Genomic DNA, 27,876 nt, shown 5'->3' with positions numbered 1-27,876 from the left:
GCTCATGCATGCTCAGCAAGAATGGGAATGCCTATGGTTGTCCCTCACAAATGGACACTGGCCGTATATCTGGGGAAATATTGCTCAAGAGTCGTCCAGACGTTTTTATAACCTGTTAGTCTCTTTGCTCCAAAATCAACCCTCGGTTATCATCATCATTACCAGAATTATTCTAGAATGTTTAGGCATTAAGGGAGAAGCAACCAAAGATCACCTGGGGACCCATATGGGTTCAGTCTCCAACCCCGCCTGTCCCGATCTGGATGAGCACCTTGCCGACGTGCAGTCGTGTATCATGCTGCTGCATGATGTATGTTCCCATGCTAGCGGTGGTACTGCACTGGCTAAATTTCTCGTCTTTGGCGGAGACACAGGATGGTCATTGGGGCTGACTAGCTCCCAAATGTCTAAACATACACAACATAATTACAATTCACTGCAATAATACGGATGTGCTCGCTATGTTATATGTAGAGGGAGTCATGGTTCTCTGTGGTGTATCCGACTCGCAGCTCGGCAAGATGGGCGTGCTATTGCTGGCTCAGGCCAGCCGCCGAACATCGCTGCTCCATGCCTCGCTACGCCCACTCCTCGCGCAGAGTTCGTCCTACTCGTCCACGCCAAACATTGAGTACAAGCCCATCAAAAAGATCCTGGTGGCCAACAGAGGTGAGGTTGTTTTCTTTCGCAGCACTCGAATTGCCAGCATCCGATTGAGCATTGCACATCTTATGAAATGGGTTCTCGAGAACTCCGCAACCTGCCGTCACTTTGCGTCCGGCTTGTCGTCGGAGTTCCACTTTAATTTGCCCGGCAGCGTCTTGTACATCGTTGTCTCTATGCTTTTGAAATTAAGGAAAGCGTTGGTCCATTCTCTTTGCTTGGCAACATACATAAAAAAATAGAAAAAAACATTTGCACATCTTTTGTAACATTAAGGCTGGTTTGCACACAATTGTGACCGCTTACAACCAAGTGCCGTAGAACCTCTTGGAATCTCTTACGAGAGAACACAGTGGTGCCCTCTACGGGTGGCCATGGAATTCTCTGCATTTTCGTATAGTATTTCCTCACGCATTCTTTTTTTCCTGGCTAGAAAAAGTTTTGGCAATGTATAAGATGATCATTTCTCATAGATGGTATATGTACCTTTTATTTCACAAATACCTAAAAAAAAACTTCACTCTAGTTAATTGCTGTTCCAGGGTCGCCTCATAGATGGTACCAGCTTGCCAGTGTTCTCTCGTCGTGAGAGATCACACAAGAACTCGGTCATGAGCAAATGCATGTGTGTGAAAGAGCCTTTAGTGATCTGCTGAGGAGATAATGTTTTAGTCTTGATTACTCTTGTGATTGGTTGGGTCATAACTAAACCCTGTTCACCCCTAAACTGACAGTGCGGTGGGAGCTATGTGTTTGCTGGGCTGATGAACCCTTTCTCCTTCACCACCTGACCCCACTCTCTGCACGTCGGTGCTGGTGAGAGCGTGATTGTGCAAAAAACAGACATATGAGTAGTCCAGCGAACACAAAGCTTCCACTGCATTGTGCTTAGGGGTAAACAGAGCATTGCAAATGCTCAAGAATTTGGTGAAAGGCACATATGCACAACAGGTGGGCTTCTTTTGGGGTGGGTCATATTTTGGTGTGGGCAATCTTTTGGTGTGGGCCACCTTTTGGTGTGGGCCATCTTTTGGTGTGGGCCATTTTTTTTGGTGTGGGCCATCTTTTGGTGTGGGCCATCTTTTGGGGTGGGCCATCTTTTGGGGTGGGCCATCTTTTGGGGTGGGCCATCTTTTGGGTGGGCCATCTTTTCGGGTGGGCCATCTTTTGGGGTGGGCCATCTTTTGGGGTGGGCCATCTTTTGGGGTGGGCCATCTTTCGGGGTGGGCCATCTTTCGGGGTGGGCCATCTTTTGGGTGGGCTATCTTTTAGGTTGGTCATTTTTTGGGTGGGCTATCTTTCGGGACATTCCATACGTACGGGTCCTTGCAGTCTCCCAACAAGGCACTCCCTGACAATGACTGGATCCTTTCAGGGGAGATTGCCATCCGAGTGTTCCGGGCATGCTACGAGCTCAAGATCGGCTCAGTGGCCATCTACTCGGAGCAGGACAAAATGCACATGCATCGGCAGAAGGCAGACGAGGCCTACCTCATTGGCAAGGGCCTCTCCCCAGTGCAGGCTTACCTCAACATCCCCGAGATCGTCAGGATCGCTCAGGTGCTGTCCTTTGTGCCGCTCTTGTTTGCCGTCTTTCATTACCTCTCGCAAACTGTTATTTGTTGCAAAGGATTTGCAATTACCATTCTTAATGTCACATCTTTACTGTTTTTCATCCCAAGCAGACTGTCCTGCAGCAAGATCGTGGTGTCTTTGTGATGTGATCACCACCGTATGGGACCTACCCACAAAACATCACAATTATAATATATATTAACCACCACAATCAAGTATCAAATAGTTATGTCTCATTAATATGAACAGCTCCGTTTTTCTAAAAAATTTGCGATATGTGAGTCTTCCACAATAATGAGAAAAAACATTCTCATATATTTAACCAGTTCATCCCCTAAAGTTTGGTCTATGTAGTGAAGTATTCATATTAATGAGACGTGAATGTACAAGTTCGATGTTTACCGGAATTCGGCCTCCGAGAGCCTTGCGTATGACACATCCAATGGAAGCTTTTTTTGAGCTGAACTAGGTGCAGCCAATAGCAAACACCAGTAAAATTAAAGATGAAAATTAGTTTTCTTCTTTTTGGTTTGAAGCATGCTTACTACAAAGGAAATGTCCACTCAATATTTGGAAATGACCTTCAAAAAATGCTTCAGAACGGACGCTTGTTAGGTTCAAAAGCAAAATGCAAAAGGGCCATGTGATGAGGTAGGCTTCACCAGAGTGCTTGTAGAAGCGGCCAACACAGAGGAGCATCCCACTTAGCCAGGTGGGCTTTGACATGTCATATTTGTACGCTTAGCTTACATACATATCAAAAGTATCGCGGGCAGGCACTTGTGACGTGGGTGCCTGCTCAGTATTTCACAACAGTTTGAAGGACTGTGCTGTCCCTGGGAGCTTGGAGTTACTTAGAGTCTACTGCACATCTCAGCCTTGGGCCATTTTTAAAGCGATGGCTTGTATACAGAAATCCTGTATGGACCTTGCTTGCTTGTGTCGGTGTGCATCACAACTTATCAAGGCCACAGAGAATGTCTGCAACAGAGCACAGCTGTTGGTTTGACATCATAGTGTAGATGACCAGTTGGGGTAAGCAATGCGCTAGCATCCCAACCATTTCTGCTGCATATGAATGGGCTGCACTGTAGGGCAGGAGCTGCATATTTGAAGAATAATCTAGTAGGCATAGAGGCATTTCAGGGGAAAATTATGCAGTGCCCCCCCCATGAAAGAGGTGCATGGATGAAGAAGGGAAGTCCTTTATACAAGGTGTCCCCCAAAGAAAATGTACAGGTTGTTTTTTCCGGCCCCGCAAAAATAAACCATGCATTGCCGAACGCTCATTCTCCCGCTAAACGTAGCGCTAGCAGTCCGAACCAGATCCCAATGATTTAGAACTAACTGTTATCCCATACAAAAGTTACAAGTGATTTTCTGGAATTTTGAGTGCCAATGGAGGATTCGAATACATAGAGCTGAATGGTGCCAGTTACCGAAAAGGCCCCATTTTCTCACTGAAATTTTCAGGAAATCGCTTGTAACTTTTAATTGAGGTATGGTTAGTCCTGACACTTTGACATCTGGGTTTGGACCGCTAGCACTACATTTGGGTGGAAGATGAGCGTTTGGCAATGCATACTTTATTTTTGTATTAAAAAAAATGCTGTAAGTTTTTTTTTTTTTTTTTGAGAACACGTTGTACGTGCAAAGCTCATTCATCATTCGTCACATTTTGTGCCATTTCGAACCAAACGAGGTTTGTGAAAAACCTCTTCGAGTGCTGTTGCACCCCCATTTTATTTGACAGAATGTTTGAGCCAGGTGACGTTTTCCTTTTCGAAAAAAACCTGGCTGCGAGCCGCTCTCGGTTGACCCGGTTTTGGTCCCCTTTTCAACGCAGGAAAACCATGTGGACGCTATTCATCCTGGTTATGGATTTCTCTCGGAGAGGTCAGACTTTGCCCAGGCGTGCATAGATGGCGGGATTCGCTTCATTGGACCGACGCCCAAAGTGATGGCAATGATGGGCGACAAGATTGCGGCCAGGCAGTCCGCCATCTCTGCAGGTGAGTGGCGACGAGGCCGCAATCGATAGGCCGCCTTTGAGAAACGTGCAGACTCCACAGCAACCGTGGAGAGTTGTTGGGCCAGAGGAAGTGCTTTAAAATTTCCTAATATTAGAGTTTGAAAACAATGTCCTCGCTTTTGAGTGTATTAGCTATTGTACCGTATTTACTTGCATACTGGATGCACTTGCATAATGAACACACCCCCCACGAGCATCAATATTTGGACTTTTTTTTTTTCCTCGCGTAATGAACGCACCTTCAATTTTCGATTCCGTGAGTCTCGAACTGCATCCAACCTAGCTAGCGCTCGCCGGGCCAATTTTCTTTGGCCACCAAACGGCCAGGCCAAGTCAAGCCAAGCCAAACCAAACCAAACCAAGCCAAGCCACTCTCGTAATGGCTGCAAGTGCATAGTTACGGAAGTGATCAACTGTAGAACCGAGCGTTGCGCACATCTAAGAGAAATTGTGAAAGTGGTAAGGCATAAGAACGGTCGCGTCGCTTTTCGTGCTGAGTGGGCTTCGAGGGCGCCTTTCCTTCGCCAAAAGGCACACCGAAAGTGCCCTAAAAAAGGTTTGCAATTTATAGAGCATGGTTAATTTGGCGCACCCACGACCGGCCGTGGGTGCGCCTCCGTCAGTGAGGACGTGCCACAGTACCCTGCTCTGTCATATTGTCACGAATGGCACCTAAAATGACAGTTGCACAAAGTATGTAAATGTAAAAATTTTACCCCGTGCAATGAATGCACCCCCAAATATCTGTAAATTTTTCGGGAAGAAAAAGTGTGTTCATTCTGGTAGTAAATACGGCACATAGTTTTCGGGAAAACAAGTGTGTTAATTACGCAAGTAATTACAGTAGACTCTCATTAATCCAAACTTCAGGAAGTCACAAATTTTAGTTTGAATTACCAGAAGTTTAAATTATCAGAAATTCGTCTAAATATGATAGATACAAGACAACATTATGATTTGTTACATGTATAGATACACATACAAAGCAGATTTTTGCCAGTTTCCTCTACATAGGCCTAATTATAAGCAAGTACAGGCATAACACATTGGTAAAAGAACTGTGACGTTAAGTTTATTCATCCGACAAAAAAGTTGTTGATTGTGGACTGTTTAGTCAGCACATGAAATCTCAAAACAAATTTTTCAATACCAGCCAGCGCAAGTAGCTCTTTACGGGACTCTTCCTTTGCAGACAGAAACTTCCGGAGCTGAGCGATGTGCTCAAAGGCCTCTGCAGCTGTGACAGTTGATAATAGGTCATCTCTTTTTTCATGGTCATCTTCACTCTCACTGCTGCACTGTGCTGGCATTACTTCCTGTACTATGTCCTCTAGTGAGTCATCACAACAAACTCACACATCGTCGTCAAGACTAGCATATTCCACCAGCTCGGCGTTCACATTATGTGCTTCAAGACCAGAAAGCATGATGCCAGTGAGCTGTTCCTTATCCTCGATGTCGTTTTGGTCATCATTGCGAGTCTTGAAGCACATAATGTGAACGCCGTTTTCCACTAATGTGTACCCGCTTGAGCCCTATTGAGTGTGCTTCTTTCCAAGCACCAACGCACTGCAGAGAAGTAACGCTCGCGAAAGCGAGCTCTGCGGGTATCGCTTTTCTGCGATGCACCGGGGCTCGGAAAGAAGCGCACTCAACGGGGCCGTGAGAACAAAAACATATGAATTAAACGAAAACTCCGTTCGAATTAAGCAGCTTATAAATACGTAACAATATAGCGGGACAACCAAAATTTTCATATCTCTTTGAATTAACCGTAAGTACGAAATATCAGAGTTTGAATTATCGCGAGCCCACTTTAATAGAGGTTTCCCCCTGTAATTGTTGCACCCCCCAAAAATGGCCTCAGTTTTCGGGAAAAAGGGTGTGTTAATTATGCGAGTAAATATGGTATATAAATAGAATTCTAATAAATAAATAGCGTTATTTTACATCTTATACTTTGGAGAATGTTGCAGGTTGTTCTATCCAGCGCTTAATTTCGGTAGGAACTGTGAACTTGAATTCATATGGGGATTTCCCCCTCTACTTCCCGGGATGCACATCGCTTGGTAACAACATCACGGTTTCGTGTGGAGCCATGCTGACGTAAACATCTCGGGGGGGGGGGGGGGGGGGGGGGGGGGGGGGATGGGATGGGATGGGATGGGGGGATGGGGAGCTTTTGCTTGGGTTGCACAAGCCCTCCCCGCCTTGGCGTGGGATCTCTTTGCAATTGGCAGTATTTCGTTTGTGTGTCATACATTCTGATCTGCGGGGTACTGGCAGTGGCATCGGGATCGCCTATAACTTGTGGCTAGAGTTGTTGCGCATGTCGTCGGGCACATGAAGAAGTCTTTGATATTCATCAATGCCATCCTCAAGCCGCCCTTCATATGACTGGAATTTGATTCCACGTCCTTGCTGTTGCATCCACCCATTCAAGCAGCATCTTTCTTTCTTTTAGTAGGAGGCAGTTTATCGTCTTCTGCATCTTACACTAGCTGCCACCGTAATCGCTATCACCATTTCATGTGCGCCTCCACCCTTCTACTTGTCAGCGTGCACCGAGCCCTGTTGTCGAGAATGCAACTGCTAAATGCGTCTGATAACACTGACATCCCTCTCAGCTCCCCGTCGTTCGTCTGAATGCTTGAGTTGGGCAGGGTGTCCCGCTGGTTCTGCCGATCACTGACATCGCGCACGTCTCTCCCCGAAAAGCATCCCTCGTGTGGTTACCCCTTAAAGCGACAGCCAACATCTCCTTTTGACACACAACGTGTTTTATGATACGTTTTCTACGAGAAGTTTGTGATGAATGAGCGTCATAATAACCGTCACAGCTAGCGTCATGAATGAGCGACATGCTGGGAGCGTTACAGACATTAAGATTTTTTTTATAAAGATAACATGCCGTAAAATACCGAGCAAGCGCCCACTCAAACTTTGGAGACAGTCGCAAAAAAATGGTGGATGGGCGCTTATCCAGCCATCAATTTATATATAATTGTACTGTGCGTATTTTCTCAGATCTTACAAATTTGGTAATGGGCTTAATGTGGAATGGGCGGATGCGCGGTATTCTATGGTATAAAGTTTGATCACCGGCGGGTCTCGAACCTGGGTCTGTTTGGTGGCAGTCATATACCATAGCCACCAAGATATTAGCACAGTTGGTCCGGGGGGATAAGCGGTTTTTATCCTAACACAATTGTGCCGATGAGAGCGGCAGGTTTTTGGTGGAAATAATGACTAAAACAAACAAAAACACATGCAGTAATCTTTCGTTATAACGAAATTGCTTTTTTCAAATTATTGCTTTTATCGAAGTTCAATGTGGTCCCTACCGAAATGCACGCATTTTTAACTGGATTACCCGAAGTGTATCGGCACCAACCACGCTTATTAAAGTTGGGTAACTTGGTGGAAGTTTGGTCAAAGAAACAAGCGCGTCGGTTTGTTGTAACGGGAGCAATACTGGTAACGAGGAATGGACAAACAAAGCACCCTCTGTCCTTCCGTTTCTTGCCGTCTTTCCTACACTCGGCATCAACTTTCTAGCGCTATGCTGTGGAGGCTAGCGTAGCTTACACGGCACCATCTAATGCTACTTGCACACGAGACACAAGATGAAGCCAGATGCTCACGCAGCAGTGCAAGGCTGTAGCGCCGTGTGAACTAAGCTAGCCTTGACAGTTGACATAGCACAAAAGGTTGACGTTTAGTATTGTTCAGTTAGGAACAATGGCTGCAGGTGTTTCTTGCCCATAGGCCTCATACAGTAGACTCTCATTAATTGAAACTAGAAAGCCACAAATTTTGTTCGATATCAGAAATTCATCTAAACATGATACAAAATAAGATTATGATTTGCCATATGAATGGCTCCTCGTACAAAGCAGATATTTGATGATTTCCTCTGCCTAGGCCTACTGATCATAAGTGGGAACGCCACACATGAAACATTTTTTAAATAAATGACAAGTTTATTTATCCCTCAAAAATGTTGTTAATTTTGGACTGTTTAGACAGCACACGACAACTGAAAACAAAATGAAGTTTGTTCATCAGGCCGAGAAGTTGTCTAATGTGGACTATTAAGTAGGGGACGCATGAGTGATAAGAATGGGCATTGCGTGGCAGTTTTCATAGCAACTTGCCCGGATGCTGTGACATGGACCTATAGCATGCCGCCACGTCTCGGTGTCCGCACAAATTGCAACAGAAATTTTCACGTGGTGCTCGTTTTCATAGCTCATGTGTGCCCACCTGAGCTCCGTTGAGTACACTTCTCTTTGGGCACCGGTGCACTGCGAAGAAGCAGCACCCGCGGAACAAGCTCTGCGGGTATTGCCTCTCTGCAGCGTGTGGGTGCTCTGAAAGAAGCGTGCACAACGTGACCGCGAGAACAAAAATTATGAATTACATGGAAACGCCGTTCGAATTAAGCGGCTTATGAGTACATTAGAGACTTAGCGGGACAACCTAAATTTTGAACTTTGTTTGAATTAACCAGAAGTATGAAATATCAGAGTTTGAGTTGTTGCGAGCCTGCTGCACATGGTGCAATTTCCATCATAATTTGAACTGATCTCAAGTCCGATCGCTCACCTACGGGCAGATGTCCAGGTGGTTCCGGGGACGGACAAGCCCGTGGAGACGACGGAGGAGGCCGTGGCTTTCTGCGAGAAGCACGGGCTGCCGGTGATCTTCAAGGCGGCGTACGGCGGAGGAGGGAGAGGCATGCGGGTGGTCAAGGAAATGAGTGTGAGTGTCGGCAACATTGCCCTAGTTGGGGTCGCTGAAGGAGCTGTGCTTTAACAGCTGGTTTCCACACTCACGACTGCCTACAACCAGAGAGACTTGAACCCTTGTTTGTTAAGCCTTTTGTGACTGCTTACGACTGGCTGTGCTGATGCAAAGCCGGTCGTCAGCAGTCCTTGAGGGCTTTGGTATTGGATCAGCGTTGCCAGTGGTCACTTGCTTTCACTGACTAGCCCAACGAAGGGGAGACAGGGAAGACTTTGTGTCCCTCTGCTCGTTAAAATGGCTCGCAGCAAAGCTAAACATCTCCAATGTCTCCTAATACTGTGTATAAAATGCAAGAAGTTGGACTTTCAAATAATTTTTTGTCAGCTCTGCCTGTGGAAGATGTAGGCAACAAAATGGCGTCACTCGTAAGCTGCTTGTGTGGTTGCCAACAAACAGCATGGAAATGCAAATGAACGAATGACTGCTATTCGCTTCCTTATTCGTGAGTATGTTAGTCGTGCAGGTCATTGCATATCACCCAACTAGCCAAACATATCTTAGGTGTTCAGATTGCTCTTTTTTTTTCACAAACTTTTACACATTGTTTTATTTTACATGTGCCGTTTTAGTTTGAGTTGGAATTAAATTGGATTTGAATGCGCAGGAGGTTGAGGAGAACTTCCAGCGGGCATCCTCCGAAGCCCTGGCTGCTTTCGGCAACGGTGCCATGTTCATAGAGCGCTTCATTGTCCGGCCGAGGCACATAGAAGTGCAGCTTTTGGGTAAGCACTATCCTCGGACTGTCATGGTCTGTTTGCGTCCACGTTTGTTTCTGCATAGTGTTGTGGGCAGTGAGCCAGCACCACTGAACACTAAACTCCCAAAATTTTCTCTGAAAAATATTTTAAATGTGTAGCATTTATAGGGCCCAATCTTAGCACTTTTGTGTTCAAGTTTTGAATGGAGCCTTGCAGAAACAAGCGAATCTGAGCTGTCAATGAAACAATCTGCCTATTAAACAATCTCGATAAAACTATGTGTGTCGGTGAAACAATCTGTCAATGAAACGTCGTTCAGTGAACTGATTGCCACCAGAGCTCAAGTGCCAGATCATCTACAACTCGTTCGGTGCGATTCGTAATGCCTGTGACAGAAAGGTTTCAGGCGGACGTGAGAAAAGGCATTCAAAGGCTATGCATTTAGAATGCCCTTAGGAAGTTCCAAAAAGACAGGCAGATATATATATATTTTTTTCAATTTGTTGTGTTTGCTTGTGACTTGTTTTGATGTTTTGCTTTTTAAGGTGACAAGGCCGGGAACGTTGTTCACCTGTACGAGCGCGACTGCTCAGTCCAGCGGCGGCATCAGAAGGTTATTGAAGTCGCTCCTGCTGCAAATCTTGACCCAAAGGTGCAAAACTTTTGTACTGTATATTTGCCCCCATTTCTATGTTTGTAGAGTGCTCTTGCATCTCGATAGGCTGCCCATACTAGAATTGTACTGTAGGAATTGCGATTCTTCCAAAATTAACATGTATTGTTGACTATATATTTTTTTTTGCTTAATTGCCAGTTTGCTTTGGAATTTAGTGGAGTAGATCAATATTTATTTCACTAATCTTGGCCTCTTCTGAAGGGGCACTACTCAAAAAGAACAATTGATGAAAAACTTGCATAAATATGGAAACCATGTCTCACCTGATTAAACAAGTGAAAATGCAGCTGATGTGGCATAGCAAATAAGTAAGGTAAAAATTTTGAACACAAAATCATACTTTTCTAAAAAATTAACATAGACAGAGAAAAATGTAGCCTATATCTATGCTAGGCAGACAAAATTACAGCAGATGGAACATTTTATAAAAAATCAGATGAGAAATGACTACAACTACCATTAAATACCCAGCATGTACTCATGTCACATTAAGTGCACACCCTCTACTTTTTAATTTTTGGAAAAATAAGCAAAGAACTTATACTTTTAGGTCCACCTAGCCTACTGAAATTCCCTAAATATGCCGATGCAAAGCAGTGAAGTCTACCCTACTCAGTGCTTTTCAATATTTTTTTCTTGGACTTATCAAGTACCTATCCCCAAGTTTTTAAAGATTACAGCCGAATTTCGGGTGGACGCTTGCTCAGTTTTTGACAGTACTAGTCTACCATCCGGCACATTTGTAACTACCGTAAAATGCCAAGCATGCACCCATGTCACATTGAGTACTCAGTTGTTTGGAAAATAAGCAAAGGGCATATCAAAAGGCCATGTCAGACTTCTAAGTCCACCAAGCCAACTGATGAGGTTCCCCCACTTTGACTGCATTTCTGAGCCTGCCGGTGCAAGCTATTGAAGCTTATCCCCCACACACAGGTGCAAAGCGGAGAAGCTTTGCTCATGTGTGCCAGTTCAAAGTGGTGAAGCGCGACACATGTGCTCTAGTGCAGTGCGGTGAAGCGTGCCGGTGTGACGCTCGGTGAACTGACACTTGCACTCCTGTGCAAAGTTATGAAGTTTTGACGTTTGTGCACCGGTGCAAAGCGGTGAAGCTTGACGCACGTGCCCCAGTGTAAAGTGGTGAAGCTCGACATGTGAGCCAGTGCAGGGTGGTGAAACTTGGCACACATGTCGTGTGTACAAAGTAGTGAGGCCCAACCTGCATTGTTCCACCCTCTGCATTTTTGCTCGGACCTAACAGACACCCATCTTTCATTTCCTTAATGCGTTAGCATTTCTTTCTCTGGTGCATCCAGCTGTCTTTGGTTTGGACTGGCAGACTGGCATCGCGAGGCCACGGCATGGCTCCCGCCATGCTCTTTTGCTTCGTTTGTTTGCTTGTTACATACATTTTTCCTCTTACAAAAGAGGAAAAGAGTCTTCTCGTGTGCTTCCAATGACGCACCGCTGTTGGCACACGCTCACTCCTCTGACGATGGCACAGGAACTTGGGCACATAGTTTCGTTTCCCCAGTGTGCATGACATATGCTACAACATAAAACCGAGGAGCAGCAACGACGCCATTTGCATTAAACCGCCAACACCCGTAAGGAAAGATTGACTCTTCGAAGACAACAGCATGTGGACCGTAGGCAGTAATCGCGGGAAGCTGTGGGGGCTGCATCTGAAACTGCCGACGTCCGGGAGAACAGACTGGCTTTACAAAGACAACAGTATGCAGACTGTTGTGAGGTTGAAATTCCCATCTTTCGCCGAGTCAAAACCCCCGTGCAAAATGCTTACACATTTAATCGAGAATCGATGTAGCGACGGCAGAGATTTCAGCAGCATTTCTTTTTAGATAATCTTCAAATTTTGGGTTGGTGCTTGCTCGGTATTTTACAGTATTTTCGCCAGTCTTGAAGCACTTGTATGGGGTCTGTGCGCAAAACTGATCCAACTGGGCATTTCTTCCAGATACGCGAGGCAATGCTTACAGACGCAGTGCGTCTGCTGAGGCACGTGGGTTACGAGAATGCAGGCACGGTGGAGTTTCTGCTGGACGAGACGGGAAAGCACTTCTTCATCGAGGTGAATGCCAGGCTGCAGGTGGAGCACACTATCACCGAGGAGATCACGGGGTGAGTTGACAGGCCTGCACCCTTCTGCAGTGCATGCATTGAGAGGGTATGATACGAACACCACAACCACTTTCCTATTGCAGTCACCTGAACACGTGAATATTAGACAAATGAATATAATATACCGCATTATTCGAAACTAGTATAAAAAATCATACCCTCTCCACAAATAAAACTTAAAAATGTAGAGCCCTTTCATTTTACGTGAAGACAGAGGACCAGCAAAGCTGTTATCTTTACGACGTCTAGGACGATGGCCAGAGGAAGACATCTAGGACGACCTCAAGGAAGGCTCCTAGGACAACGTCTAGGACGACCTTAAGGACGACTTCTAGGACGACCTCGAGGACGAAGTCTACGATGACCTCAAGGACAACTTCTAGGATGACGCATAGAAGACGACTTCTCGGACAACCTCAAGGATGACGTCTAGGACGACCTCTAGGACGACGCCTAGCAGATGACCTCAGGGACGACGTCTAGGATGACCTCAAGGACGACGTCTAAAATGACGTTAAGGATGACTTCTAGGACGACCTTTAGGACAATGTTTAGAATGCCCCATAAGGACGAATTCTAGGACGTTGCCTAGAGATGTGGAAGGGCTCTACCCAGGGAAGTGGAGGGGCTCCACACTCTGGTGAAGGCCAGAGTGGAAAGGTTGCCGCCATATATAAGCAACGGCGGCAGCCAGACAACCAGCAATCCGGTTGTCTGGTTTCCACCGTCGCTCATAGATGGCGGTAGCTGTCTGGAATTTTGTGTTGACATTTGTTTGTTTGCATATACAATACTGGGGAAACTGGCCCTTAACAGCTCCGCTGTAAAATTGAGGTTTCCAAATTTATTTTAAATGAGTAGTAGGTAGGGTTTTTCCAGTGTTACACTTATTTTATACTAGTTTCGAATAATGTGCTATTTAAAATTTATATTTTTTGGAGTGTTCGCTAAATTATTTTATGACGTCACAGAGGAAGTATAAATGCCACTCACCTTTAGAGCACCTTCGGAATATACCGAAGAGGCAAGCCATTTTTAGTCCTGTAGAGTTAACTTCTCGCCGGGTACTGATGTACCGCAGAGAAGAGAAGCCTACAAAATGGGCACCCCGATCTTGCGAATTTTGCTTTCCCACAGCATAGCCACTGTCTTAGGGAAGAGGCATGCCTTTAGAGTAGAATGGTGAGTGTGGTGTATTTAGAAAAAATTGGTAGCAACCTTCATTTGCAGTTGTATAGTAATGATGAAATGTTCTATTTAGAGAGCGATTGTTTAAATTTGATTAGAAGGTTTTAGGCAGCTATTTGGAAATGAAGTACATATTGTTTATTAATCTGTTTCACATGTCGACAACACCCCACATGGTCACGTTACATGTCACATTGTGTGCTACTATGACGTCGACTCGCGTGGTCATGTGACTTATGTGACCACACTGCGCGGCATCGTCACACGACCTCTCGGTGTCAAGCTCTGGTGTCATGTGATATCATGTAACTAACACTTCTACTTGTCATTGGGACGTCACATGCTGAAGCAAGTGGAGCATTTCGTTTCAGCCGGGCGTCACGTTGGTTTAACAGCTTTAGCATAGGGCAAAAGGGGCACTAAACGACTCTTTGTGATAGTAGTCTATTTACGGTCATAACTCAATCATGGGCATTAAGCATCTTAAAAAAACAATCATCACATTCATGCCTGGCCGATTTCTTTATTAAAGTAAAAAATGAATTACCAGAACTGTCGCAAACAACAAAGGATGGCGTTGCACGAAGAGCAGGGCTCCACCCTTCCTTGTTCGATGGCGGCATCTGGTGTTAGTCTTTTGACGTCTTGTTGCTCATACTGCCGAGGGATGTTTCAGACAGTCCAAAAAAGCTTGATTTTTGCAGCGGAGCTGTTAAGGGCTAGGTTCCCCAGGATCGTGTTTAGTATGTTGACACAAACTTACCTGGACAGCTACTGCCATCTATAAGCGACGGCGGCAACCTGTCCAGCAATCATAGAAGAGTGGATAGTTGGGCGCGTTGTGAGAATTCATCGTAGGAAACAGTGCAAAAAACAGACGACGACAAAGAAGAAGCACATGTAACGAGCGCAGCACTTGTCACGTGTGTTTCTTCGTCCTTGTCTGTTTTGTTCGCTGTTTCCTACGCTCTTATCAGTTTCGGTTTAGACTTAGGATGGGTCGGCCGCGCGCCCTTCCGGGGAAAGAAGACTGGGAAGCGGCGACCTACGCAGCAGCGCGAATGGGGCGGCAACCGCCGCGAAGCTGCTGTTGCCTCGACTTTCACTGCGTCGAGCGCTTCTGATTCCCTTGCCAAAGAAGAGCTCATCGCTAGCCTGGAAAGCCTTCGCCGAGAACAGAACCAGCGATGTAAACGGCGGCAGCGGGCCAATGCCACAGACGACGATCGTGCCACGGAGGCCAAGCGCAAGCACGAGGCCCGGCGACGACTGCACTCCACGCTGGCTGAACAGTTCCCGGGCGCGACGGCGACATTCCGGAGGGAGTTCGTGGATTACCCGTTTGGCGTCACGTGTGCCATGTGCGACCGACTCTGCTTCGCCGGAGACGTATCCACGATCGGCGGCATGTCGGACGAGAAGAAACGGGAAACGGGCGCGTTAACGTTGCGGCAGTGTATCGAGTACAGCTCTGCTGATCCTCCTTCTTCACGAGAGTGGAAAGGCTGAACGTTTTTTTAAACACGGATTATAAAATGCAGGCACATTGTTTCATCTTATTACTTCAGAATCAACGTCTTTGTGGTTTAATGAATATAGACAAAATTAAGATCCGACAGTTACATATTCTTTTTATGACCACTTTAACGTCTACTTTCTCACACCGGTTTTCTGTCAGTGCTTATCATTTGCCACGCTCTGAGCCACCTTTACCTTCGTGCTTTGAATTGAGGTTGATGAGTGAATCAAAGGCTCCTGGTTCGTCCAATTGATGGGCGTTCTCTGGTCTTCCGGGTCGGTGCAGGGTGGACCTGGTGCAATCTCAGATCAGGATCGCTGAGGGAAGGACGCTCCCCGAGTTGGGCTTGGTGCAGAGCAACATAACGCCCAAGGGCTACGCCATCCAGTGCCGTGTCACTACTGAGGACCCCGCCAAGAACTTCCAGCCGGACACAGGCCGCATAGAGGTGGGAATTGTTTGTTGTGTTGCTATTGGGGAAACAACAAACTCTGAAGTGGCCTCTGAAGTTTAATTTCGGAGTTATCTATTGCGAAGCTGCCAAGCTGTGGTCTCAGTGGATCGTTCCTCGGCCTGCAGATCGGTTAGACATCTCCTGAGATGATCGTGCCCATGTGGCTGTGCAATATGATGGGAGAGAAGACAGGCACACGTGTGACTCATTTTTTTTCCCATATTTGTTTAGACCGAGTTTGTGCGTTGTGGCTTTGCGTCTATGTCACGAAGCCTCGATAGAGCTTTGATGGAGCTTTTCTCGAAAGTGAATGTCGTCCGATTGCTGCAGAACCAATTATTTATGACAGTTATCGCTCTGGGCATGTGTTGGACTTAAATATTAGCGTCAGCGTTCGGCAATATGCGACCACCAAAGTTAAATTTTGTAAGAGGTCGACTGAGTGTTGGTGGCTTTGGTTAGTTCTTGCTGCCGCTTTCTGTAATGACGTCTTTGTCTGAAAATATCTGCATCTCATGTAGAGCCCCACAGAAGGCAACGGTTGCAACAGTGTCAAGCCTATAGGCTAGTTCAGGTTTACTGTACCTAATTGAAATATTCCACAGCATTATAGGGCTTGATTCACATTGCCTCATTATGGTGCGTGCCTGTAGAGATGGGGTTATTCGGGTATTTTTGCCTTCTCTTTGCTGTGTTTTTTGCACAAATGTTGCGTGTTTTCCTGCAGGTGTTCCGGAGTGGAGAAGGTTTTGGCATCCGATTGGACAGTGCCTCGGCTTTTGCTGGTGCCATCATCTCTCCGTACTATGACTCCCTGCTGGTGAAGGTGATCTCGCATGCACAAGACATGAAGTCAGCTGCCAGCAAGATGGACCGTGCCCTACGAGAATTTAGGGTTCGGGGCGTCAAGGTTTGTATAGTTTTTTTTTCATTTCATTTGTGGCCTTCAGAAGTTCCTTCTTTAGCGATTGCACGGTGGTCAACAGTTCTTCAATCTTCCTTGTAGAGTCAGTCTCAATTATTTAGCTATGTGTTAAACTACTGTTGTGGTAACCTAACTTTTGTGTCTAGTCCTGAATGGCTGTGAAAAATAATGTCCCCTGAAGTGAACTTTCCAAAATAACTTTTTGTCTCGAAAAATACCTCTATTCTTTTAACGGGAGCTGAGAATTCCCTTCCCCCTATGGCATTGTTATGATAAAGTGCAGTTTAGGAGTGTACAGGCTTTGTCAGCAGTGATACATGCACAGACCAAGAGAGTGTTGGTCTCATTGTTCCACATCAATGTCCAGCTAAGAGAGACTAAAGTAATGCTGAAAATGGTAAAATACAGTCGAATCCCATTAATTCAAACTCGAGGGGGACCGAAAATTTGTTTGAATAAAGCAAAGTTTGAATTACCGGGAGTTTTTTTTCCCATAGAGACGCATACCGTAATATCCCGAGTCAACGCCCACCCCCCCCACCGCCTCAAATTCTCAAAAATTGTGGGGTGGGCCATGACTCGGGTACCGAGCTCAAAAAGTTTCGAAAAAGTTTAATAATGCGATTTATATTGTCTGTGTATAGCAAAGCTAGACAGGAGATTAACTGAAATTAAATCTTGGTTTGGTATCTTACTTGCAGCTCATTCTACTGTCGAGCAAAATCCACTGCTTCGCGGGTAGCTCGTTTCCGTTTCCTCCGAGCAAGCGCAATTTGAAGCCACGACTGCTGCAGCCTTCGGTCCAACGTGAACGGAAAAAAAAAAAAGAATCAGAGATTCATCGAAAAAAGAAAGAAAAAGGAAAGAAAAATCGCAAGAAGCCACAGTGACTGAGCAAAGGTGACGAAAGCCGAAAGGAAAGAGTGGTCCCCGCTTCCTTTCCAACTTCGGAACCAAGCAAACCGGCAGCCTTTAGCTGACGCTTAAAACAAACCCAGTACAAAAGCAAAAATAAGATGACAAAAGCGAAAACCATAAAAAGGCTCTCTCCGCGGGCACGACCGTTGCCGCGCAAAGCGCGCACACGCACAAACTCAATGACCTTTGAGCTTGTGTGTGCGCGCACGCGGCTCCGGGACAACTTTTTGTGGCAGTAGAACCTGAGCTGCGGGCGGCCAAGGCCAATTGGGCACCGACGCGGACCGCAGCCATTGGTTGTTCTCAGAACGCAGCCACCGGTTACGCTCTGCGCTGGCGCCCGATTGGCTTGTGGGGGGGGGTGATGCTTTGAGAAGGAAAATGACGCTTTGTTTCCAGGCTTATACTGCCGGACTTATCTTTTGGGCAAACACGGACTTTCAGTTAGGAACAAAAGGAAGCGGCTACTTCGCGCAGAGTGGTCGCGACGTTCTCAAAGAATGCCAAGTCAGCGGGAGTAGGTTTTGGACAAAGAAAATCAAATCCAAACGAGGCTTTTGTTCTGAACCACTTGTATTCGCAGTATTGAGTTAGTCATCCGATCCGTGTCCTGTTTAAGTTGCGGTTTGGCGGCCTGACTTATCTTTTCGGTGAAAACGGACTTTCAGTTATGAACAGAAAAAAGAACATAAAGCGGCATTCTGTTAACTCTTACTCTCCCTCCTACGATCTTTTTTGACCCTATGATCCGCGCTATATTGCAAACGGACGTTCTTGCCTTTTATATTTATTTCTTTTTCGGGAGGGGGGGGGGGGGGAGGGGGTGCGGGCAGGAGAGAAAGGATCGGAAACGTGTCTGCTTTAGTTTGCCAGATAAATAGAGGTTCGCTTTTTTTATCTTTATTGTGTTTCTTCTGCACACGCATCCTCCGATTTTGGAGTCGTGGAAATGCAGGAGGGCGCCCTTTCTTTTTTTTTTTTCTGTTTGCCATTTGTGGGGCTCGGAATTGACATTTTTCAGGTCTGGGCGATGACTCGGCGCTTTTTTTTACGAGATTGAGAGATCGAGTGCCCGGGTGGGCGTTGACTCGGTGCTTTTTACGAAATCAATATTTCGCTCAAAACGGGGGGGGGGGGGGGGGGGGGGGCGGGCGGCGATGACTTGGGGGTGGGCGATGACTCGGGATATTACGGTAGGATGGGACCTGCAGGTTAGTTTGAATTATCCGCAAGTTTGAATTATGAGAGTTTGAATTAAAGGCAGTCTACTGTACTCTATGGGTTAGGACAATACAAAGGATTCAGTTTGCACTATAAGAAAAGACTACACAAGGAGTGTCAACTCCTAGATCCCTTATTTAAAATGATTGAAATTTACAGTGTAAACTGCTAGTCATGATGAGCAGTACCACGAAATGTTTCAGCATTAAGGGGTATCATGCAAAGACTTTAAAATCTCAAGAAAGAATTACATTTTGAATGATGATGACAACTGCGCAGTGCACTGTCGTTCCGACAGTTGCTGCGTGCAAGACGCCGGGAAACATCGCTCCACGTGAAGCCCTCTCGAATGTATCATTCTTTTTCCACCCACAGACCAACATTCCGTTCCTGTTGAACGTCTTCCAAAACGAGCAGTTCCTCAACTCTAACGTGGACACCTACTTCATCGACGAGCACCCCGAACTGTTCCACTTCATGCCGTCGCAGAACAGGGCCCAGAAGCTGCTCTATTACCTGGGCAACGTGATGGTCAACGGGCCCATGACGCCCCTGGCGACGCCCCTCAAGCCGTCCGACCTCACCCCCGTCATCCCCATCGTCGAGCAAGGTATGGGGCCATAGACATGCCTCGTTGACGCGGCTTCTGTGTAGTTGTATCTGTTCTGTGTCTGGGACTACGGTGCATGGCATCCTCAAAAGTGGTCCCTCAATTTCTGCCCTACGAGGTCGTAGAAGTGTCACGGTGTTGCCTGCCACAATCCTGGCGGCGTTGCAGCAGCGGTGGTGGATGGGACAAGCACGTGTTCTGCTGCAGGTCGCTCTCCAGTTTCACAGTTCCATGGAAGCTTTGGCAGAGGGGTTAGGACGCCACGGCGATGGCAACACTCACATTCGCTCTTACTTTTTTCGCCAGGACTTCTATGCCCGACCTCCACAATTGCAACATCCGACAGGATGATAATCCGGTTTTTGTGACGTCTCTTTTTGCTAGGTTGGAGATGCCTTCCTGGTACTGTAGCCATCCGTTTTATGTAGCAATCTAGGAGAAAATGTTTGCCGGCTTCCCGTGCATTTCGGTAGGCTGGAAACGGTGGGGCGTGGACGCGGACGTTGTTGCTCAAAGTGTGCCCGTATTGGCGACACTTTGATATACTTACAGAACCTTCGAAATATCACTTGTAAGGTCTGTACCTCCACAGGGTGTGCGGGTCACTGTTAGAGGATAGAGCGCACGTTACCGTTCCAACAGCAAACACTCCCTGTCCTCCCTACTTGTGCACGTGCCCTTCCCCTTGCTTTTGCCATCCTCCACTTTTTTTTTTTAATGCGAAAGCATTAACTGGTTTTATGGAGCGAGCCGACGTCGTCAGCTTTGAAACCACGCCAAATGGCTCTTTCTGCACTGCTTCAATCCCATTTTTACACTGCTCCATTGGCTAGCGCACGTCGACAGCCAGCAGCACCATTTACACCGCTTCGATTCCATTGACTAGCGTGCGTCGACCAAGCTTCCATTCTCTGGACATGCAGTGCCATGGGTTGGCCGATCGTTGAAACTGTCACTGTGTGTCTGTTTCAACTATTTTGACGCTTGGCCACCTTATGGTGCAACCGGCCACCTTATGGCGCTGCGTGTCCGTCAGCGCTAGGAGTTGAGCTTCTGTTTTTTACGTGCCGCCGCATCGCTATTCGCCGAGATTCGGTCATGTGCGGAGCCGGATAAAAAGTTGTGCGGGAAAGCAGGCGTTGCCCGCGCCTCGGCGTACGTTCCCCTGCTTTGGAGCACGCTGCATGCCTCAAATGCGCGGTGCCGCTATTCGCCGAATTTAGTCACAAGAGGAGCTGGATCAACATGCCGTGTAGGAAATACGGCGCTATGGAGATGAACGCGCAACTCTGGCTCCCGTAGGGAGCCTACACAGGAACTCTAATCAGCGCCATTCAGCGTGCCAACACGCTTAGAGCAAGATTGATGTACATGCTTTCACATTCACAACTCATAAGAAGTGCTTAGGTGTAGCTCAATCTTTTTTTTTTCTTTACGTTTTTTTTTTATAACTGCTCTTTTGCTGTATCCCTGTATGTGCATATTCTGGCTTGGTGGTCTGCCAGCCCCGCAACGCAAGCTATGGGCTTGTCGCCGATGCAATCTGACCACGGGAGAAGCAACAGGTGGCCGTGCTTAATTCGCTATATCAAGTGTCCCCGCCACGGGAGTTCGATACAGGAAAACAACACTCCTATACTATTACATGTGATTTTCAAGGGGATGTTTAGACTGTTCAATATAAACAATAATTTGAAATACCCGGGTGTGATATAACCGGGCTCGAGTGTAGTTGTTTTTTTAGCTTTATTTTGCACAAAAATGCTGGCATCGCGCAATGTACAAAAAGAAATTAAGTTAACGAGCACACGGAGAACTTCAACTCGTCATGGCAAAACTAACATGCCTAACCTTTCGTCTGCTTCCGTTTTTCTTTCTGTCACTCTTTTTCTCTCGGGACCAGAATGTGGCAATTTGCCACATTCTGCTCCGTTTGTTTAGCGTCCTATACTGCCTATGCATCGAAATTAGTCCCGAAATAGCAACATCCACCACCGCTGTTGCGACGCCACCAGGATCGTGGCATATGCGACGACGTGAGACTTTTACGATGTCGTCGGGGGGAAAATTGAGGGACCGCTTTTTGGATTAGTTAAACGGTTCGAGATGCGTTTTCAGATGCCGTAGCGGAGGTAGAGGCGGCAGGAGCCCATTTTGTTGCGGGTCGCTCTGCAGCCAGCATGGAGGTAGACAGCTTCTGGAGGCGACATGAGGCCACCAGAGACGAAGCCAGAAGTGTGGAGAAACATGCCCCCAACGGTGACCAAAAGCAAGAGACACTCCAGAGCCCCGAGGGTGACCAAAACGGCTGTTGAGTCGGCTCTTCTTTTCGTCCGATAGCATCTCCTGTTTTTTGGTCGTCGTTGGGGGCATATTTCTCCACGCTTCTGGCTTTACCTCTGGTGGCCTCATGTTGCCTTCAAAAGCTTTCTACCTACATGGCAGCCAGACAACGGACGGGAACCAAAGGCGACGCGAGATGGGACGCTGTGACGTTGGTGACCCTCCTGTACGCTTGCACGTGTGTCCAGCATTTCTACGACCAAGTGTCGGGATCGAGCCATTGGGCAATATGTCGCGCCGGCTTTTGCGAATTAATCGGTTGCCATGCCCTTCGTGAACACTTTCTATGTACTGACGGGATGGGGTGGTAAACGTGCTACGGGCTTTATGTACTACAGTCGAAATGGTGCCCATGCTTTTGAGGAGTAAAAGAGCTGTTGCACCCATACTGTGCCTAGTGGACATTACCAATGAACATTATTATTAGTGTTGCTCAAATATTCAAATTTTCGAGTAGTATAGTTTCGAATAATATGCTATTCAATATTCGCTCTGAGGTGAACTGTGATATTCATGCTTTCTTACGTATTGATCGCAGCGGGTTAGCCCCATCGAGTGCGCTTCTCGATGAATACCAGTGCACTGCGGCAAAACAATACCCATGGAGATCGCAGGCTCCGCGGGTGTCACTTCGCCACGGTGCATGGGTGCTTGGTGAAAAGCGGACTCAACGAGGCTAACCCGCCGTGATTACGCAGGTGTTAGGCAGCAATGACTTAACAGCCTGCGTTCATCATTCATGCTTGTATTTTTTTTTTTGTCAGATTTAAAATGGAAGAAATAATGTTTGCATACAGCTGGGAAATTTATAAATCCCCTCGATTGAGATATCTGTGGCATATCTGTCGTTTAAATGCCCATACATATAGTTATATCACAATAAACTGCATAGAAGTGTACTAGTGGAAGGTTGGAAACAATCCTCACAAGTTCAGCTGAATTTTCGTTTAAGCATGGTGGACGGTAGTGAAAGACTAAGAAAAACTATTCAATATCTTGTTTGAGAAGGTTGGGCCAAAACCACTATTAGCTCGCCTGCATACTGGCTAGACATACATATATATGGCTAGACATACTCTTCGGAACTGTAAAAGGATGGCATTAAAAGAATAGAGGAAATCTGCAATAATTCAGTAACAAATAGCTGTGTAGTTTTAGAACTTAAATAGTGATGAGGTGACTGACTTTTTGATAATCTTTATATATTATTATGGATGTGAATTACACGTTTTTAGAAACAAATAATTTTTTCTGTCTTTGAACAAATTTCTTTTGTTTTGTTTTTTGTGAGAAAGATATAGCACTGCTTACTATACTTGAAACAAAGGTTTCTTTCACTGTTCTTGCAAAACCTTCCTCACTTTCATAAACTAGGTTAATGCAATAAACTTGGCTAACACATAAACATGTGTGCATATTTGTATGGGCCTAGAGTGCTTCATGATGTTTAATGGTGACTTGTGCTCAAAGCGAGTATCAAAGGGACTTAATAGCTCTAGTAAAGCTCATTATCAACCTATCACAGAGCATATCTTGCCGTCTCATGACACCAAGTTTTGACAGAGCAAAGCAAACAATTGCCAAGGTGCACGTAAGTTTGTAAAGACAAGTATAACAATTAAAAAAAAAAAATTCGGGGGTCTAGTTTAGATTGGTAAAAAGTGTGCGGCGGTAAACAGAAGTGGCGGCGTCGGGACTAAACAGATAGCTGCTAGACAAACGATTCAAGTGCATGTAACAAAGGGAAACAATAGGTGCACTCGCAAGAGATAGTTCGAACCCCCAGTGGAAAACCAGACCGAACCGCTCGACATTTAAGATAATGCACAAAAGGCCATGTTGCAGGCTTCACAGAGCAAACAGGAGGCCGATAGTGTGGAATCAGAAGTGCCGATGATTCGGTTTGTGTTCTCGACACTATCAGTGTTAAGAGCAGTATTGACTGTGCTCTTGGATACGTGCTGCCTCACGATTAAATATTGCATCACTTCGTACCTCATTTCAGATAGTGGTGACATGATTGAAGTGACGACATCACTCTTCCAAATGTTATTGTGGGCAGGGCATGATGCGCGAAGATATGTGAAAATTATTTAATTAATATCTAAAAAAAAAAATATATACCTTTTTGCAAATTCTTTAAATTGGCCTGGTTTCTAATAGTAATTGCTGTCAATACTGTGATTCTAACATGACCCCTAAAACCAACAATTGGAAAGTTTATTCACAAATTCTATTTAATTCGTCAATTTACCGTGATGATCATCCCCTCATCTAATGTCCACCGAGTCAGATAAATCGGCAAAAACAGAACTCGCCTAACTCTCACCCCCTTTTTTTAAATTTCTATGAATTAATATTAAAGACCCTATATATATGTTTAGTGATAGCAGGCAATGTTGTTTGGCTTTTGATTTCGTGAAGTGGTCTTGAGTTTTAGTATTGATTTAGTGAAGTGTTCATTCATCATCTGTATTATAGGTAGCAGCTACCTTGGTGGAGGAAAAACAAATAAGTAAATAAGCTACGGTACTTCACAAAAGATATTCATACTTGTTTGCATCACAAATGCTTATGGCACTCTATCTTGTTTTTGCCAACAGGAGGCAAGGTTCTGAACAAACTCTAAATACTGTAAACAATGGGTTTTTTTTGCGGGCCCAATGTTTCGCGATTTAGGTTAAAGCTGAAGTTTCTGAATATTTTGCGGGTTCTAATTTTTGCGATAGGGTGGAATCTCAAAATAGATTCCAATGTGTTTACATTTTACAGGAATTGTTAGCGGGACCTATTTTTAGCGAATTGTAGGCGATTCTCGAAATTCGCAAAAATGAGGTCCTTGCGAAAATTAAGTTGTTTACAGTATATCTAAATTCTACCACAAAAGATTAAGAGAACAAAAATGACCCACAAGCCAAAAAGGTTTTCTGAGATCTGAGGTTAACCTAAAAATATGTTCTCAAATATAATCATGAAGAGGCAAAAAAAAAAAAAATAAAAGCAAAGCAAAATTTTAAGCTCAAATAACAATCTCGTCTGCCTTCCAGTTAGGTCATGGATGAATGTTGGTAAGGATTTTTGTTTACAGCTTTTCTTTCTTGTGTCCATTTCTTTTTCTCGTGCAGGGAAAATTCTGCATTAAATATTTTTATTATTTCTTTTTAAGACATTTACAGCGGAGCTGTTAAGGGCTAGTTTCCCCAGGATCGTGTTTGGTACCAAAGAAATGTCGACTCAACGCTCTGGTTGCCGCCGTCGCTCATAGATGGCAGTAGCTGTCCAGAGTGTTGCGTTTGCCGGCTGTCTGCTTGCTGCCATCGCTCATAGATCGCGGCAACCTTTCCAGCTTCGGCAACCAGACAACTGGTTGCTGTCGTCGCTCGTAGAAGCAGGCAACATTTCTTCGGAAGAAGAGCGGGAACGAAACGAGCGGCGATGTGCGCAGCGGCCTGAATGATTCCACAACCGCTGCGAGGCCGCTATCGCTTAAGGTTCCACCGCGTCGAGCGCTTCAGATTGCCTTGCAAAAGAAGAGCAAATCGCTTGCCTGGAAAGCCACCGCTGAGAATAGAAGCTAGAGCTCCGCTGCTCTTCCTTCTTCACCAGATTGGAAAGGCTGAAAGTTTTTTTTTTGTTAGTATTAAAACAAAAAGCTCGAGGTACACCTAAGCACTTTTTATGAGTTGTGAAGGCGGAAGCACGCACACCGCTCTGCGCTCCCCTCTTTAATCTGCGGTGTACAATGTGCTGACCTTGGGAGTGGAATGGTGGAGCACACATCTCGGACTTGGTCAATCAGTCTGTCAACATGCCCTTGAGTCTGCATGCCACAGCTTTACTGCCAGAATGGAAATGAAGCAAGAGGAAAACAGTGGCGAGGGAATGGGGTCTTCTCCGCTGTCAGCCTAGTATGTTTTCACATTGCCCGATTCTGCTGTTGCAGTACTTATTACTGGCGCTACTAGGGATGCACTTAAGACTGACATTTCGCTTTATAGCTTTCTCAAACTTTACAATCTTATGGAATTCCTTTCTCATAATAATTAGCCGATGAACCCTGTCAGCCTTGATGCAATAAAGCAATTATAAATTTTGTAAACAATGATATGGGGAGTGTTTGACATTGCGCAGGGCTCAGATCTTTTGAGATTTAAGCTGGAAGAACATTTCACATAAGGGCAATGGGCAGCTAATAAATTTGGAAGGGAAACCCTGGGTCCTTAGGAGCCCACTTAGAAAACTCTGGCTTTACATTTACTGCTTGTGTCGTCGGATGGAACAAATCTTCTGAAAGTGTTTATTATTTTTCGGTTTCGAGTAGGTAGATACTTGCCTGGTATAGTATGGTAAGTATGGACTCATCGTCAAATGAAATTGGGCTTATACGTAGTGTCGTTTCGTTGCTTTGTGTTTGCCCTGTGTTGGTGTGACCGACGGTGGTGTTTCTTGCCCATGTTGTCTGCTGGCTTACCCGTGTACTTCTGCCCTTTTTTCCTCCTCCGCAAAGGCGAGGATGCAGTCACCTGGAGGCCCGGTAAATTGTATTTTTACTTTGCTCCGCATGTGCCCGATATACCCTTGGAGCACTCGGGCATGCAAGGGTCGCATGGTAGTGCTGAACTTGCCCCATACAGGTTTCGGGGTAGGCGAATTCTCATGAGTAAAAGTAACCGTGCGATTTTCAGTTACTCTTAAAGCCAAGACAAACAAATTTTACTTCTATGCTTGCACAACTTGTGTCATGCTCATCTCAACACAAAAAGGAAAGTGAGCCAAGTTACTTCTATGTTTGCACAACTTGTGTCATGCTCATCTTAATGCAAAAAAGAAAGTGAGCCAAGTTAAAATTTAAGTGTGCCTTGATCATATCTGATACTCAGAGATGCGCAAAATGTGTTGGAAATGAGCTGAGCACTTGCTGTGTGTTTGTGATGTCACATGACATCGTGACATCATATGATACAGTGACGTTACGTGCGACCTGAACTTGACATCAAGTCGCATGACGTCGTGAGGTCGCCTGACCTGTGTGTCAGTCAAGTGTATTGCTCCTTTGATGAAACTTCACTTAAAAAATTGTGTTAGAAGGCAGAATGACCATAAATGCAGTCTCGCTGTGTTCAAAGATGGCTAGAAACAGCAGTGATCATTTTAGCTGCCGTGTCACGATTAAAATTATGGAGTGAAGACTGGTAGCGCTGCCAAAGTTGTGACTAGGGTTGTGCGAATATTCAAAATTTCAAATGGTAGTTTTGAATAATAGACTGTTCGATATTCACTTCGAGAAGAACTGCACTATTCGCGTTTTTCGAAGTGTTGATTGTGGGGGGTTAGCCCTGTTGAGTGCGCTTCTTTCCGAGCACCGGTGCACAGCGGAGAAGCAATGCTTGCGGAAGGAAGCTTCGCGGGTGTTACTTCTCTGTATTACATCGATGCTCGGTAACAAGCGCACTCAATGGGGTAACTCGCCGCGATAAACATTTGCAAAAGTATGAATATCCCAATTGCGTGCTTGGAAGAAAAGCATACTTTCAAAGCGGGATGATGCACGCGTGCCGGCTGTATTTGGGAATAAATGGAAACTTTGTGAATGTGAATATCTACATTGTAGTAAAAGTTCCAAAATTAAACTGACTGTTATGCAAGTGTATACTATGTTAGGCAGAAATGCCCTTACAACCTACGTTCAACATGTGCAATTATTTCTTTTTTAACTCGAGATTAAAGAGGGAATATTTTATATAGCAAGATTCATAAATTCACTCAATTGGTTATAGTTGGCCATCTCTATAGGATTCATTTTATGTCAAATCCGTCGTTTACTTGCCATCCCAAGACATCAGACCGTATGAAGACACAGTTAAAAAATATAGATAAACTTAGCTTATAAATGAACACGTGGAACGACCTTCACAAGTTTAGCTTGGTTTTCGTCTAAGCATTACGCAATGGTAGTGAAGGGTGTAAAAAAACTATTCGATGTTCAAATCGAAAATATTCAGCCAAAACTAGTATTTGCTTCGAATTCGCTTCAAACTCAAAATACACTATTCGCACAAGACTAGTTGTGACATATTTTTGCAGCCTGTCAGGGTTAGTAGCA

General features: G+C 45.4%; 1 protein-coding gene across 3 annotated transcripts in view; it reads left to right on the top strand.

Annotated features, from left to right (window-relative positions):
- The window catches only part of LOC115329521 (pyruvate carboxylase, mitochondrial), a 66,133-nt gene that overhangs the window by 5,115 nt on the left and 33,142 nt on the right, over positions 1-27,876 (top strand). For 2 of the 3 annotated variants that reach the window (XM_029991157.4, XM_029991158.4), the window contains exons 2-12: positions 513-669; positions 2,039-2,223; positions 4,085-4,250; positions 8,889-9,034; positions 9,684-9,801; positions 10,323-10,429; positions 12,432-12,595; positions 15,588-15,750; positions 16,484-16,666; positions 19,196-19,430; positions 26,281-26,307. In XM_029991157.4, coding sequence (XP_029847017.3) covers positions 522-669; positions 2,039-2,223; positions 4,085-4,250; positions 8,889-9,034; positions 9,684-9,801; positions 10,323-10,429; positions 12,432-12,595; positions 15,588-15,750; positions 16,484-16,666; positions 19,196-19,430; positions 26,281-26,307 — 1,642 coding nt within the window. In that variant the 5' untranslated portion in view covers positions 513-521. The remainder of the gene's footprint in view (positions 1-512; positions 670-2,038; positions 2,224-4,084; positions 4,251-8,888; positions 9,035-9,683; positions 9,802-10,322; positions 10,430-12,431; positions 12,596-15,587; positions 15,751-16,483; positions 16,667-19,195; positions 19,431-26,280; positions 26,308-27,876) is intronic. The other variant, XM_040208451.3, reaches the window with a different exon arrangement.

This window comes from Ixodes scapularis, unplaced genomic scaffold, assembly GCF_016920785.2.
Source record: "Ixodes scapularis isolate PalLabHiFi unplaced genomic scaffold, ASM1692078v2 PGA_scaffold10__122_contigs__length_95168666, whole genome shotgun sequence".
Lineage (NCBI taxonomy): Eukaryota > Metazoa > Arthropoda > Arachnida > Ixodida > Ixodidae > Ixodes > Ixodes scapularis.
Note: the sequence above shows the minus strand (reverse complement) of the source record. Positions and strands in the feature narration are given on the sequence as shown.